Source organism: Mobula birostris, chromosome 6 (genome assembly GCF_030028105.1).
Source record: "Mobula birostris isolate sMobBir1 chromosome 6, sMobBir1.hap1, whole genome shotgun sequence".
Taxonomy (NCBI): Eukaryota; Metazoa; Chordata; class Chondrichthyes; order Myliobatiformes; family Myliobatidae; genus Mobula; species Mobula birostris.
This window is the reverse complement of record NC_092375.1, coordinates 119,901,131-119,916,809: the sequence shown is the minus strand read 5'-3', so window position 1 is coordinate 119,916,809 and position 15,679 is coordinate 119,901,131. Positions and strand designations below refer to the sequence as shown.

Below are 15,679 nucleotides of genomic sequence, written 5' to 3'. Positions count from 1 at the left end.
CCTGTAGCATTTTTAGTTGAAATGACAAGATTTATAGAAGGAACTGTGGAAGCATTTGAAGTTTTATCTTAAAATACTGTAAATTATTAAGAATGTTAAGTTGTGGGATGAATACAAACTGCTCAATAGACCCATTTCAGTCCAAACGCCCCCTCATAAGATCCTAATCTGAAGGAGAAGAGACCTGACATCCATCTCAATGTGAAGGTAACAAAATAACGACGAACCTTTATTCTCCGAGTTGTAGCTGTCAGAATCTGGTCGCAAAATTTGTTTTGTGACAGCAGTACAGTGCAATGCATAAAAATAATATATAAATCACAGTAAGAAATACATAAACACAAGAGATCCTGCAGATGCTGGAAATCAAAAGTAACGCACACAAAATGCTGGCAGAACTCAGCAGGTCAGGCAGCATCTATGGAAATGAAAGACAGCTGATGTTTTAGGCTGAGACCCTTCATCAGGACTCCAGTTATACATGTATGTATATATAGTAGTTGTAGCGGTGTGCTACACACAGCGCTAGAATAACCACACAGAGTTGGTGAGTTAGAGTTGCGATGAAAGAGATTTATTCAAACTTCGCGGCCCGCTTTAAAGCCTTCCCGTTCCCGCCCTCCCTGGGCGGGATTGCTGTGGGGAATGCATATTCCCAGACCCTTTCTGCGCGAGGGATTTTCCCCCTGCTGGTGAAGATGGCCTGGCGCCCTTTTTGGGGCCGGCCCTCTGCCTGCGCACGCTGTTGTGAGCCGGTTTGTGTGTGCCAGAAAGTGGGTCGCCACATAACCCCCCCCCAGAACCGGCGATACCTCCCCCAATGTCCACAGTCTGGATCGGCCTCTGTTTGGGAGGTCTGCCCCTGCGCCGCGGTGCCTGAGCCTGGACCCGCTGCGCCAAGTCCACATGGGCCGGTTTGAGTCGGTCCACCGTGAAAACCTCCTCTTTCCCCCCAATGTCCAGCACGAACGTGGACCCGTTGTTCCTGATCACCTTAAACAGTCCCTCGTAGGGCTGCTGTAGCGGTGCCCGGTGTCCGCCCCGTCGTACAAAAAGAAACTTACAGTTCTGCAGGTCTTTGGGTACGCAGGTCGGGCTCTGTCCGTGCTGTGAAGTGGGTATGGGGGCCAGGTTACCGAGCCTCTCCTGTAGTCTGTCCAGGACTGCTGTGGGTTCCTCCTCTTGCCCCCTTGGGGCTGGTATGAACTCTCCTGGGACGACCAGGGGCGCGCTGTACAGCAACTCGGCCGACGAGGTGTGCAGATCCTCTTAGGGCGCCGTGCGGATTCCGAGCAGGACCCAGGGAAGTTCGTCCACCCAGTTAGGCCCCTCCAGGTGGGCCATGAGGGCGGATTTCAGGTGACGGTGGAAACGCTCCACTAGTCCGTTCGACTGTGGGTGGTAGGCAGTTGTGTGCTGTAGCTGTGTTCCTAAAAGGCTGGCCATAGCCGACCACAGGCTGGAGGTGAACTGGGCGCCCCTGTCGGAGGTAATGTGGGCTGGTACCCTGAAGCGTGCTACCCAGGTTGCGATCAGTGCTTGGGCGCAGGATTCGGAGGTGGTGTCGGTGAGCGGGACTGCCTCTGGCCATCTGGTGAACCGGTCTATCATAGTTAGGAGGTACCGCGCTCCTCGCGACACTGGCAGGGGCCCCATGATATCCACATGAATGTGGTCGAACCTCCAGCGGGTGGGTTCGAACCGCTGCGGCGGAGCCTTGGTGTGCCGCTGCACCTTGGCCGTTTGGCACTGCATGCACGTTTTAGCCCATTCACTGACCTGCTTACGAAGTCCATGCCACACAAACCTGTTGGCGACCAGCCGGACGGTTGTCCTGATGGAGGGGTGCGCTAAGTTGTGAATAGACTCGAAAACCCGCCAGCACCAGGCTGCTGGGACGACGGGGCGAGGTTGGCTGGTAGCTACATCACATAGTAGGGTCCTCTCACCTGGGCCTACGGGGAGGTCTTGAAGCTGTAAACCGGAGACTGCAGTCCTGTAACTGGGGATCTCAGCGTCTGCCTGCTGTGCCTCTGCCAGCGCTGCATAGTCCACCCCCTGGGACAGGGCCTGTATGGTAGGTCTGGAAAGTGCGTCCGCCACGACGTCGTTCTTTCCAGAGACATGCTGGATGTCCGTCGTGTACTCGGAGATGTAGGACAGATGTCGCTGCTGGCGGGACAACCAGGGGTCGGACACCTTAGTGAACGCAAAGGTAAGCAGTTTGTGGTCTGTGAACGCGGTGAAGGGCCTACCTTCTAAGAAGTACCTGAAATGCCGGATTGCCAGGTATAGTGCCAATAGCTCCCAGTCAAAAGCACTGTATTTGAGTTCGGGTGGTCGTAGGTGTTTGCTGAAGAACGCCAGGGGTTGCCAGTGACCCTCGATGAATTGTTCCAGCACTCCACCGACCGCTGTGTTGGATGCGTCCACCGTGAGGGCAGTAGGAACGTCCGTTCTGGGGTGCACTAGCATCGCGGCGTTTGCTAAGGCTTCTTTGGTTTTAACGAAAGCGGTTGTGGCCTCTTCGTCCCAGGTAATGTCCTTGCCCTTACCCGACGTCAGGGTGAACAGGGGGCGCATGGTTCGGGCTGCGGAGGGGAGGACCATATCCACGAATTCCTGCAAGCCTTTGATTGTGTTGGGTCGGGGGAAGTGGCGGACCGCGTCTACCTTGGCGGGCAGCGGGGTTGCCCCGTCTTTAGTAATCCTGTGCCCCAGGAAGTCGATGGTGTCGAGTCCGAACTAGCATTTGGCTGGATTGATTGTAAGGCCGAATTTGCTCAGGTGGGAGTAGAGCTGGTGGAGGTGGGACAGATGCTCCTGCCGACTACTGCTGGCTATGAGGATGTTGTCCAAATAGATGAATGCAAAGTCCAGGTCGCGTCCCACCGCGTCCATTAGCCGCTGGAAAGTCTGTGCGGCATTCTTTAGGCCAAACGGCATTCGGAGGAATTGGAAAAGTCCGAACGGGGTGATACGTGCTGTTTTGGGGATGTCGTCCGGATGTACAGGGATTTGATGGTATCCCCGGACGAGGTCTACCTTGGAAAAGATCCTTGCGCCGTGTAGGTTTGCTGCGAAGTCTTGAATGTGCGGCACAGGGTAGCAGTCCAGCGTTGTAGCCTCGTTCAGTCTGCGGTAGTCACCGCATGGTCTCCAGCCCCCCGTTGCCTTGGGCACCATGTGAAGGGGGGAGGCCCATGGGATGTCGGACCGTCGTATGATCCCTAATTCCTCCATCTTCTTGAACTCCTCCTTCGCCAGTCGGAGCTTGTCCAGGGGAAGCCTTCGAACACGGGCGTGGAAGGGTGGTCCCTGGGTCGGGATGTGGTGCTGTGCTCCATGTCTGGGCATGGCTGCCGTGAACTGCGGTGTCAGTACTGATGGGAAATCCGCCAGGACCCTGGTGAATTCATTGTCGCACAGATGGAGTCCAGATGTGGGGCTGGCAACTGTGCTTCACCCAGGGAGAACGTTTGAAAAGTCTTGGCGTGGACTAATCGCTTCCCTTGCAGGTCGACCAGCAGGCTGTGGGCTCGTAGAAAATCTGCCCCCAGCAGTGGTTGGGCCACGGCGGCCAGTGTGAAGTCCCACATGAACCGGCTGGAGCTGAACTGTAGCGGCACCGTGCGGGTGCCGTAGGTTCGTATTGTGCTGCCATTAGCAGCCCTCAGGGTGGGTCCCGGTTCTCTGTTGCGGGTGTCGTAACTCATTGGAGGTAAGACGCTGATCTCCACTCCGGTGTCGACCAAAAAACGGCGTCCTGACTGCTTGTCCCAGACGTACAGGAGGCTGTCCTGATGGCCAGCCGCCGTAGCCATCAGCAGCGGCTGGCCCTGGCGTTTCCTGGGAATTTGCAGGGTGGTCTGCAGCGGCGGGCCTCTGTGCCCCACTGCTGGTGGTAGAAACACCATTGTTCGTTGGGCTCCTCACTCCCGTCGCCGGGTTTTGTAGGCTCTGCTGCCAGGTCTGGTCTGTCGTTGGGCACGCAGCTTGGTGATCGGTGCGACGGATGCCCCTCTCTCTTTCCTGGCATTCCACAGCACATCTGCTCGGGCCGCCACCTCCCGGGGGTTGCTGAAATCTGCGTCGGACAGCAGCAGGCATATGTCCTGGAGCAGTTGGTCTAGGAACGCCTGCTCAAACATGAGGCAGGGTTTGTGTCCTTCAGCCAGGGCCAGCATCTCGTTCATTAATGCTGACGGCGGCCTGTCTCCCAAACCATCCAGGTGCATTAAGCGGCGTGCTCGTTTGCGCCGTGAGAGTCCGAAAGTCCTTATGAGCAGGGCTTTGAATGCTGTGTATTTGCCACCCTCCGGGGGCGACTGTATAAACTCCTCAACTTGTGCAGCTGTCTCTTGGTCGAGGGAGCTCACACGTAGTAGTAGCGAGTGGACTCCGAGGTTATCTGCCGAATGTGGAATTGTGCTTCTGCTTGTTCGAACCATAATTGGGGTCGCAGCGTCCAGAAGCTTGGCAGTTTTAACGAAACTGCATGAACAGATGCAGCATCGGTCATCTCTGGTCCAAATATCGTTTGGGCCGTCGGGGTCACCAATTGTAGCGGTGCGCTACACACAGCGCTAGAATAACCACACGGAGTCAGTGAGTTAGAGTTGCGATGAAAGAGATTTATTCAAACTTCGCGGCCTGCTTTAAAGCCTTCACGTTCCCGCCCTCCCTGGGCGGGATTGCTGTGGGGAATACATATTTGCAGACCCTTTCCGCGCGCGGGATTTTCCCCTTGCTGGTGAAGATGGCCTGGCGCCCTTTTTGGGGCCGGCCCTCTGCCTGCGCGCGCTGTTGTGAGCCGGTTCGTGTGTGCCAGAAAGTAGGTTGCCACAGTAGTGTAAAAAGAGTCAAAAAATAACAAGCGAGTGTTAATGGGTTAATTAATTGTCTATTTAGAAATATGGTGGTGGGGAAGAAGCTGTTCTTAAAATGTGAGCAGTTTAGATTATAGTATTATTTTAGACCATAGAACAGCATAATACTGGAACAGGCCGGTCAGCCTACAGTGTTGTGCCAAACTAGTTAAACTGTTAATTAAATATCTGATTAAATTGGTATCTTCTGCTCACATAACTTCAATAGCCCTCCATTCTCTGCGCACTCATGTACTTATCTAAGAGTCTCTTAAATGCTTCTATCATATTCGCCTACAGTCCCACCTCTGGCAGTATGTATGTGTGTGTGTATGTATATATATATATATATATATATATATATATATATATATATATATATATATATATATATATATATACATATTTAATATATATAGATCATATAGCAAGTTATTTCTTTTTTATACACACACACACATACATATATGTTATATATCAATCATATCTTTATATCTTTCCCCGCACATCTCCTTTGAATTTACCACCCCCCACATAACTTAAATGCTTAAATGTGGTTTCTCTGGTATTAAACATTTCCCCTGGATGTCTACCCTATCTGTGCTTCTCATAATCTTATTAACTTCTATCAGGTCCCTCCTCTGTTATAAGAAGAGGTCTCTCCTACCTCTCCTCCTCCCCTTAAGACAGTGGATCAAATGAGGCCATTCAGCCCTTTGCATGTGCTCTTGACATTCCGTCATGATTGATTTATTATCTTCTGCCTTTTTCCCGCAACCTTTGGCGTTCTTAATAATCAAGGACAGTTCAACCTCTGTTTTAAATGCATCTAATGACTTAACCCTCACAGCCATCCGTAGCAGAATTCCAGAGATTCACTGCTGGCTGAGTAAAAAAAAAAAAAAAAAATTCCTCCTCATCTCTGTTCTGAAGGATCACCCTTGTATTCTGAAGCTGTGCCCTCCTAGACTCCCTCACTATAGGAAGCATCTACTCCCCATCCCATTTATCTAGGCCTTTCAATATTCGATTGATTTCAATAAGATCCCACCTCATTCTTCTAAACTCCAGCAAGGGCAGGCCCAGAGCCATCAAACACTCCTCATATGTTAACCCTTTCATTCTCCGAAGCATTCTTGTAAACCTCCTCTGGACCCTCTCCAATGCAGCGTATCATTCTGAAATAGGAGCCCAAAACTGCCCACAACTACTCTGTGCAGTCTGTCTTATAAAGCCTCAGCATTGCATCCTTGCTTTTATATTCTAGTCCTCTCAAAATCCAGTCCAATTTTGTTTAAAGTTTCTTTGCTAGGCATAAATCAATTACTTTGCTCTGACTCCGTGGAAAGAGAAACATTTAATGTTTCAGTTCAAAGACATCAAAACTGATGAGAGAAAGCAAGTGACCTAAGTAGCAGAGAAGATAGGGGAGAGCAGCGGGTGGGAGATAGGGAATGTGTAACATAGGTTCAAATGATGCAGCCATTGAACAGACAACTAAATAGCTGCCAGAATCTGGATCAGACAGCATGTTTCAGGTTGAGCCCATTCATTTTTTGTCTCCGCCGCATCTGTCTTCAAGATGAGCTAATCTACTTCAGGGCATCTGAGATGTTCTTTCTCATGAACTGGGGATTCTTACGCCCACCTCCACCTTTCACACTGTGGTTGATAGAGCCCTCGCCCTCACCCACACCTATTCCATTTCACACACTTGCACTCTCTTCTCACCTTGATTCATTACTTTTCACCCACCAACCTCTCGATCCAGCACATCACTATAACGTGAATGTGGTTCCAGCTACTCTTTTCTGATTTCCACAGAGACTACTCTTGCCACGACTCCTTGGTTCTCGCATCCATTCCCACCTTAACTCTCTCTCACTTCTATGCAGGAACCTAAACAGCTCCTCCAGGTGAGACAGATGCTGAAGTGCAGCTCCTCCAAACTTGACCATTGCATTTGGCGCTCTTAATGTGGTCTCATCGATATCAGTACGACTGAGCACAGACTGGGTGACTGCGTTGCAGCAGTGGCCATCTGGAGCACCCCATTGCGAGCCCCCTCCTCATTCCCACAGCAACCCCCAGTGTCAGGATGAGGCCAAACACAAACTAAACAAACAACATCATGTATTTTGCCTGAGCACTCTACAACCTAATGGCATAAACATTGAATTCTCCACTTTCAGGTAACCTGTTCTCCCTCTGTCCTCTCAAGTGCACCTTCCGAAAAGCAGTCCAGATGTAGGGCCAGGTTTTGACTCAAAATGTTGACTGTCATTTTCCCTCAAGAACCCTGCATCTTATGGATAAATGGACAGCCCTGCATCGTATTTTCTGCCTGTACTGTACTTTCTCTGTAGCTATTATTTTGCATTATGTTACTGCTTTCCCTTCTACTACCTCTGTCTTCTCTGAGGATCATCACCTTGTCATGGTGGAGAGGCTAGTGAGTCCCTGACATCCTGAGGGCAGCGCCATCTGGCGCTTAGCTTCTCGTAAAGTCATCTGTAGTGGTGAGGTTGGGGGGTGGGGGTGGGGGGGGTGGTTCCAGACAGAGAGCAATCCAACCGAGACCTCAGCAGTGGAGCTGGTGGAAGATGACATATCGCAAAGGCAGTGAAGGCGGAGGAAGGCAGCAGTGAAGGGTCTCCAGCCATCTTACATTCTGTGCCGCTGGACCCTGACCCTGATCTGTCAAAGTGGCTGTTTGTGCAAGAGCCTCCCCACATTAAACAAAGTCACTCACAGGCATTCTCCATTAAGGGAATAACTCCTAGGAGAATATCATACTCGACTCGACTTCCTACCTCAGTGCACTGATGTGATAAAATTACCTGTATGGATGGCATGCTGAATAAAGCTTTTCACTGTACCTCAGAACATGTGACAATGATAAACCAACTGACCAAAGCTTTGCCCATTTGAAAGGCTGATTTGATAACCCTGTGATGGATCTACAGTATGAAAAAGGAGTAGGCTAAATCTTGTTGGTATTCAATTTGCTGAGTTACCCAGCACTATTCTCCCGCACAAACAAGAGAAAATCTGCAGATACTAGAAATCCAAGCAATACCCACAAAATTCTGGAGGAACTCAGCAAACCAGACAGTATCTATGGAAAAGAGTACAGCTAAAGTTTTGGGTTGTGGCCCTTCAGCAGGGCTGCAATTCTCCCTCATTTGATTTGACATGCACAATGCATTTCACTGTATGTTTTGACATACATGTGACAAGTAAAGGTAATCTTAATTGTCTTAATCTTAATTTAGTTTTGCAGTTCATATCAGACCTGGAGCGTCTCATTGGGGGTTCTAGACAAAGCCTAGGGAAAGAAGTAGACTAAAGCAAAATAATTAAAAATGTTTCCAATTATTGCTCAGTGCTCATTTTTTGTTTTTTAGCATTTAAAATGTTAATTATTTACTTTGACAGAAAACAAAGCTCTGCTCCCCGCTTTGTTAGCTGTCCAAATTTCTCCGTGTTTCAATTGGGTCATCTGCAAAGTTGAGTATTAGACGTGGATGACCCTCTACATTCGACCCAGGTTTGCCCATTAAATACATGGACTGTGCCCAACAAGATCTGGTCCAATATGTGACTCTGAATCAAAAGCCCTAATTGTCATTTTTCCCTGTCTAAAGAATCTCTGCGGCATTCTTATTCCGAAATAAAATGGTAACCATCTTAAAATAACATGAGTGTTGGATATAAAAAGACTAAATTAATCCTGGTCTAGGTGACTTCTCTCAGTTCTTGGAACAGCAAGTCAAGAAGCAGTGGAGGAAAGCTTTTCTGATTGTTTTCAGCAAATGAAAATAAACCATATAGAACTTTTTTTATATTCTTTGAATAATGCACCTGATCTCAGTTTACATCTTTTGGGATAATAAGTGAATTTTATTCTGTGCCTCAAATATTTGGGTAGTGATTAATGAATTTTTTTAAGGGTGAATTTCCAAATGGCTGTGGCGTAGGGATTGCCTGTATTCCAATATCTGCTTCTGTACAAGTAAGCACATTTTAAGGGGCGCAAGATGACCAGGTAAGAGAAGGCACCTGTCTTATCAAGCAACTGAACTTGGTAACTCAGAATTTTCTTTCTCTATTTCTAGCTCCAGCCGCTAAAACTGAAGTCCTTCGGCAACAGCAATCAATATTGACTCACATTACAAATTCACCACCAACCAAGGATAATGTTTCTGCTCGCAGACTTAATAATGCAAGTCACCAATCACCAAAGTCTTCCTACCGACTGCAGAATAGGTGAGATGGATTATCAAGCTGAGAGATCGAATCCATTGTAACATGTAGACCTGAATCTAGGCACACAAGGGTCTTTTTCAGTGATAAGCACATTAGCTCTTTGTTTGCCATTCATGATCCATTCGGATCCCAAGGATCTTGACTGGTCTAAGACTTTCATAGTCACAGCTAACTAGACGAAGTCTTCCTTTCACAAGGTCTCATTAGATCATTTGGTTCGTGCTCTATGTTAACGCAGTTGGATTGGAAATGAGCAGGGTTGGAAAACACCAGTGCTAAGATGTGTGCAATACAAAGCTGGGCCATCAAACCATTTCTTCCTTTTTAAACTTTTACGATTGTGTTATTAAAATAAATTAAATGTGAAACAGTTTCATTGTTCTTCACCGCTATTTCAGCATGCTTATTTTTGTTGTGCTTTTGGTGCTGTTGGAGCGGGGAGGAGGATATTTAGTTAATGCACCAATCAAATTAGGACAAAGTATACACATTGTTGATTGAAATATTGTAACTTTGCATTATTTAAGAGAAGCAAAGAATGTGTGAGGAATTATTTCCAGTGGTTGAGTTGGAAGATACATCTTCCCCTTTGAAATTGTCTAGACTAACCAGGCTGTACAAGTATATGGATCTATGTCAGTGGCAGTAGTGGTAGGTAAAGTGGTGGAGGTGATATACAGGATAATTGTTGGGGCATAGAATATAAAAGCAGGAAAGATACGGTTCAACTTTGTAAAACTTTGATTAAGCCCACACTGTACAATTCTGATTGCATACTATAGAAACAGTGTGATTACTGTGAAGAGGCTGTGGAGCAGACTCACCAGGTCTGGCATGGAATAATTCCATTATCAGGAGAGACTGTTATCCTTTTGGAGCATAGGAAGTTTAAGAGACTGCCTGATTCAAAATTATGAGATGGGGTTAACAGTCACTGGCTAAAACTCAAGGACTTAGGTCATGCCAAGAAGTGAAATGTTTAGAGGAAATACCTACAATTACAGAGATGTTTTCAGAGTCTTCTACTATAAAGGCAAATAATGAAGTATCTGACACTCCCTTATTTCCTTTAAATTTCTTGATCTCATTTTCTGTTACCAGTGCTGAAGTTAGTCTCTCCCTTAATACATACCCACAGAATTTAATACTGTCAGTTTCTATATTTTTTATACTAGCTTACTCTCTTAATCTGCTTTTGTTCTGCCCTGCCCATTGACAATAGACAACAGGTACAGGAGTAGGCCATTGGGCCCTTCGAGCCAGCACCGCCATTCACTGTGATCGTGGCTGATCATCCACAATCAGTACCCCGTTCCTGCCTTCTCCCCATAACCTTTGATTCCGCTATCTTTAAGAGCTCTATCCATCTCTTTCTTGAAAGCATCCAGAGACTTGGCCTCCACTGCCTTCTGGGGCAGAGCATTCCGATATCCACCACTCTCTGGGTGAAAAAGTTTTTCCTCAACTCCGTTCTAAATGGCCTACCCCTTATTCTTAAACTGTGGTCTCTGGTTCTGGACTCACCCATCAGTGGGAACATGCTTCCTGCTTCCAGCGTGTCCAATCCCTTAATCTTATATGTTTCAATCAGATCCCCTCTCATCCTTCTAAGTTCCAGTGTATACAAGCCCAGTCGCTCCAATCTTTCAACATATGACAGTCCGGCCATCCTGGGAATTAACCTTGTGAACCTACGCTGCACTCCCTCAATAGCAAGAATGTCCTTTCTCAAATTTGGAGACTAAAACTGCACACAATACTCTAGGTGTGGTTTCACCAGGGCCCTGTACACCTGCAGAAGGACCTCTGCTCCTTTACACAGTTCCCCTTGTTATGAAGGGCAGCATGCCATTAGCATTCTTCACTGCCTGCTGTACCTGCATGCTTACTTTCAGTGACTGATGTACAGGAACACCTAAATCTCGTTGTGCTTCCCCTTTTCCTAACTTGACTCCATTTAGATAATAATCTGCCTTCCTGTTCTTACCACCAAAGTGGATAACCTCACATTTATCCACATTAAACTGCATCTGCCATGCATCCACCCACTCACCCAGCCTGTCCAAGTCACCCTGCATTCTCATAACATCCTCCTCACATTTCACACTGCCACCCAGCTTTGTGTCATCGGCAAATTTGCTAATGTTACTTTTAATCCCTTCATCTAAATCATTAATGTATATTGTAAACAGCTGCAGTCCCAGCACTGATCCCTGCGGTACCCCACTGGTCACCACCTACCATTCCGAAAGGGACCCGTTAATCGCTACTCTTTGTTTCCTGTCAGCCAGCCAATTGTCAATCCATGTCAGTACTCTGCCCCCAATACCATGTGCCCTAATTTTGCCTACTAATCTCCTATGTGGGACTTTATCAAAGGCTTTCTGGAAGTCCAGGCACACTACATCCACTGGCTCTCCCTTGTCCATTTCATAGTTATATCTTCAAAAAATTCCAGAAGATTAGTCAAGCACGATTTCCCCTTCATAAATCCATGCTGACTCGGACCTATCCTGTTACTACTATTCAGATGTGTCGTAATTTCATCTTTTATAATTGACTCCAGCATCTTTCCCACCACTGATGTCAGGCTAACCGGCCTAGAATTCCCTGTTTTCTCTCTCCCTCCTTTCTTGAAAAGTGGGACAACATTAGCCACCCTCCAATCCACAAGAACTGATCCTAAATCTATAGACCATTGGAAAATGATTACCAATGCGTCTACGATTTCTAAAGCCACCTCCTTAAGTACCCTGGGATGCAGATCATCAGGTCCCGGGGACTTATCAGCCTTCAGACCCAACAGTCTATCCAACACCTTTTCCTGCCTAATATAAATTTCCTTCAATTCATCCATTACCCTAGGTCCTTTGGCCACTATTATATCTGGGAGATTGTTTGTGTCTTCCCTAGTGAAGACAGATCCAAAGTACCTGTTCAACCTGTAGGAGTCTTGATTCTGAGAAATATCATTGACATTGAGTCAGTCACTTTGTCAATGGAATTGACAGTTTTTTGAGCCTTTCTTGTGCTTTGAAGTACCTGCTGTCAATCTTCCACCTTTAGTCCACTGCTTAATGCCCAAGAATGGAAAAGTCTACAAAAAGTGGTGGATACAGTCCAGTCTATCACAGGAATAACCTCCCCACCATTGAGCATATCTGCAAGGAACTCTGCCACAAGAAAGCAGCATCCATCATCAAGAACACCCACCATAACAAGCTATACTCTCTCCTTGCTGCTGCCATCTGGAAGGAGGTACAGGAGCCTTAGGTCCCACACCACCAACTTAGAACAACTATTACCCTTCAACCATCAGGCTCCTGTACCAGCATGGATAACTTCACTCACCTCGACACTGAACTGATTCCACAACCTATGGACTTACTTTCAAGAACTCAATAATGCATTTTCTCAGCATTCATTTATTCACTTGTTTGTTATTTTTTTTGTTGTACTTGCACAGTTTGTCTTTTGCACATTGGTTGCTTGTCAGTCTTTGTGTGTAGCTTTTCATGGCTCTATTTTATTTCTTTGTTCTGCTCTGAATGCTTGCAAGAAAATGAATTTCGGGGTAGTATATGGTGACATGTATGTAATTTGATAATAAACATACATTGAACCCAGCTGACCAGGAGCTTTGTACATTTTTGTGTTATAAATTAAATGGAAGATGTGGTTACATTGTGCAAGGTGATAGTGACCCTTGCCCTTTATTTGTTACACAGATCATATTTCTCACTTGGAGGAGGGCAGGACCAGTCAGTCCTTTCAAGCAATCAAGATCCAGAACGCTCACTCACTGAATATATCCAGAGGCTTGAGGCAATCCAGCAACGACTTGGAGGTATGTAAACCTTTAACTGTCACATGCTCTTCTCAGACCAACCCTTTTGGTTTGACGATAACTTGCCTCCACTCCACTTCTGTATGTTCCTGGGTGATGTAAGTTCGGCGGATGCCATAGCTGGGTTAGAAGATGTTTGATGAATAGCGTGCAGTGCCATTTACACTGGGTTTCTGTATGCTCCTGAAACATGGACTTGATGGCCTTGGTGACTTCCCGAATGGTTCCTCTATTTTGTTGGGCCACGGTTTCCCACAAGATGACAGGGAAGTTGTGTTTTAAAACTGGCATTTGAGAACAACCATGCTGCCTCCCAGAATAGTTTTTTGGGAATATGCTGTAAGGCGCCAAATGAGTTCAATGCCAGTTGTGGTGGCCTAGTCAAAGTTCAAAGTAAAGTTTATTATCAAAGTACATATATGTCACCATATACAACCCCAGGATTCATTTTCTTATGAGCATACTCAACAAATCTATAGAATAGTAACTATAATAGGATCAGTGAAAGATCAACCAGAGTGCAGAAGACAACAAACTGTGCAAATGCAAATATAAATAAATAGCAGAGAATAAGGTGAACATGAGATGAAGAGACCTTGAAAGTGCATTCATTGGTTGTGGGAAATTTCGATGGGCCAAGTGAAGCTGAGTGTCGTTATCCCCTTTTGTTCAAGAGCTTGATGGTTGAGGGGTAGAAACTTCTCAGACCTGATGGTGTGAGTTCTGAGGTTCCTGTACCACCTTCCTGATGGCAGCAGCGAGAAGACAGCATGACCTGGGTGGTAGGGGTCCCTGATGATAGATGCTGCTTTCCTACAAAAGCATTTTATCTAGATGTGCTCAAAGATTGGAAGGGCTCTACCCGTGATGTAATGGGTCAAATCCACATTTTCTGTTCAAAAGCATTGGTGTTTCCATATAAGGCTATGATACAGCCATTCAATAATTCTCCACTACACATCTATAGAAGTTAGTCTGTTTATCAGCGTATTTGGAGGGTTTTGTGTAAAGAGTGTTGGTGTATACTCCCCTCCTAATATTTTCCTCCATTTTGATTGATTTCTCCCTCCTTCTGTGGTTTACTGACTCTTGCAGATACAATAGTGGTGTTCAAGAGGCATTTAGATAAACACATGGGCATGCAGGGAATTAGAGTGCGTGCAGAAGGGATTTGTTTAATTTGACACCAAACAGATTGAAGGGCCTGTTCTTGTGCTGGTTTCTTCAGATTTCTGAGTGACCATTCTACATGAGCAAGCCAAAACTTGAGTGTTTGAGATCATTGCTTTCTTGTTTTTGTTGACGTGCAAGTGGTTTGTTGACAAACTCGAGGCGTCAGTTGTTGAGGCACTGTCTAGGCGATGGGAGAAATCTGTGATTAATGTTGGGTAGAAATGTGGAATGCTGGACAGCATCCTTCCCCTTGTATCATGACAGGTGAATTTTGAGTCCATTTCACCTCTTACAGGCTTTCTCCATAACAGTATTTGACTCTATCAGTCTGTGTCCTTAAAGTTCACATTGAATTGTTACTGGAACCCATCTCATGTTGTTTCAACTCTTTTTTCATTTCTAGGAACATCTCCAGGAACATCCCGACGTAGAAGCAGCATGAAATAAGTGGATCCTATATGGACACAAAGCTGCTCCTTTATGAATATGGTTAAAATGTGTTTATCTATATTGATCCTCATTGTGATCAAGGGATAATTAAATGTATACAGCCACATCTGCACGTTGTCCAAGCACAGAAGAATCTTGTATTTAAAATAAGATGAAGAATCCCGCAGTGTTTGCTAATAAATTGGACATTTATGTCTCCTTATGTTGGAAACATTATTATCCAATCAGGCTGGGTGAGTTAGTATCCACCATTGAATTGTATGTTGTTGTGCATGATTGTTTGAATGTGTGGTTTCATGTGTGTACGTATGCTTGCTTTTCTAGAAGAATGATAGTCAACAACTTCGAGCTTTTTATCCCAGTGGCTTGTGTGCCATTGTGCATATCTCAATGTAGAAAACAAGATTTTTTAAAAAGGTTATTTTTGTAAATGTTGGCTTTTGTTCTTTGCATAAAAATAAAGTTTACATAGGTATTTGTGAAAAATGTGTTCTCTTTGGTGTATTCATGTATTTGTACATATTAAATCATTCAGTAACTTGGAAACTCCTACTATGAAATGTTTTGTTCACTTGCCAGCCTTCTAGGATCCTCAGCTTAAACATTAAAACTGCCCTTTATATACATGTACCTAATAAAGTGGCCACTGAGTATATGTTCATGGTCTTCTGCTCTTGTAGCCCATCTACTTCAAGGTTTGAAGTGTTAAGTGTTCAGAGATGCTATTCTGCACACTGTTGTTGTAATGTGTGGTTATTTGAGTTACTGTCACCTTGAACCAGTTTGGCCATTCTCCTCTGACCTCTCTCACTAACAGAGCGTTTTCATCCACAGAACTGCCACTCACTGGATATTTTTTGTTTTTCACACCATCCTCTGTAAACTGTAGAGAAGTTTGTGCATGAAAAACCCAGGAGTTTAGCAGTTTCTCAGATGCTCAAACCACATTGTCTGGCATCAACAATCATTGAATGGTCAAAGTCACTTGGATCACAGTTCTTCCCCATTCTGATGTTCATTCTGAACAACAACTGAACCTCTTGACAATGCCTGCATGCTTTTATGCATTGAG

General features: G+C 45.8%; 1 protein-coding gene across 3 annotated transcripts in view; it reads left to right on the top strand.

Annotated features, from left to right (window-relative positions):
* The window catches only part of pcnt (pericentrin), a 232,774-nt gene extending 217,681 nt beyond the window's left edge, over window positions 1–15,093 (top strand). For all 3 annotated transcript variants that reach the window (XM_072261173.1, XM_072261172.1, XM_072261171.1), the window contains 3 exons: window positions 8,987–9,137; window positions 12,866–12,984; window positions 14,561–15,093. In XM_072261173.1, coding sequence (XP_072117274.1) covers window positions 8,987–9,137; window positions 12,866–12,984; window positions 14,561–14,604 — 314 coding nt within the window. In that variant the 3' untranslated portion in view covers window positions 14,605–15,093. The remainder of the gene's footprint in view (window positions 1–8,986; window positions 9,138–12,865; window positions 12,985–14,560) is intronic.
* Window positions 15,094–15,679: the final 586 nt, after the last annotated feature.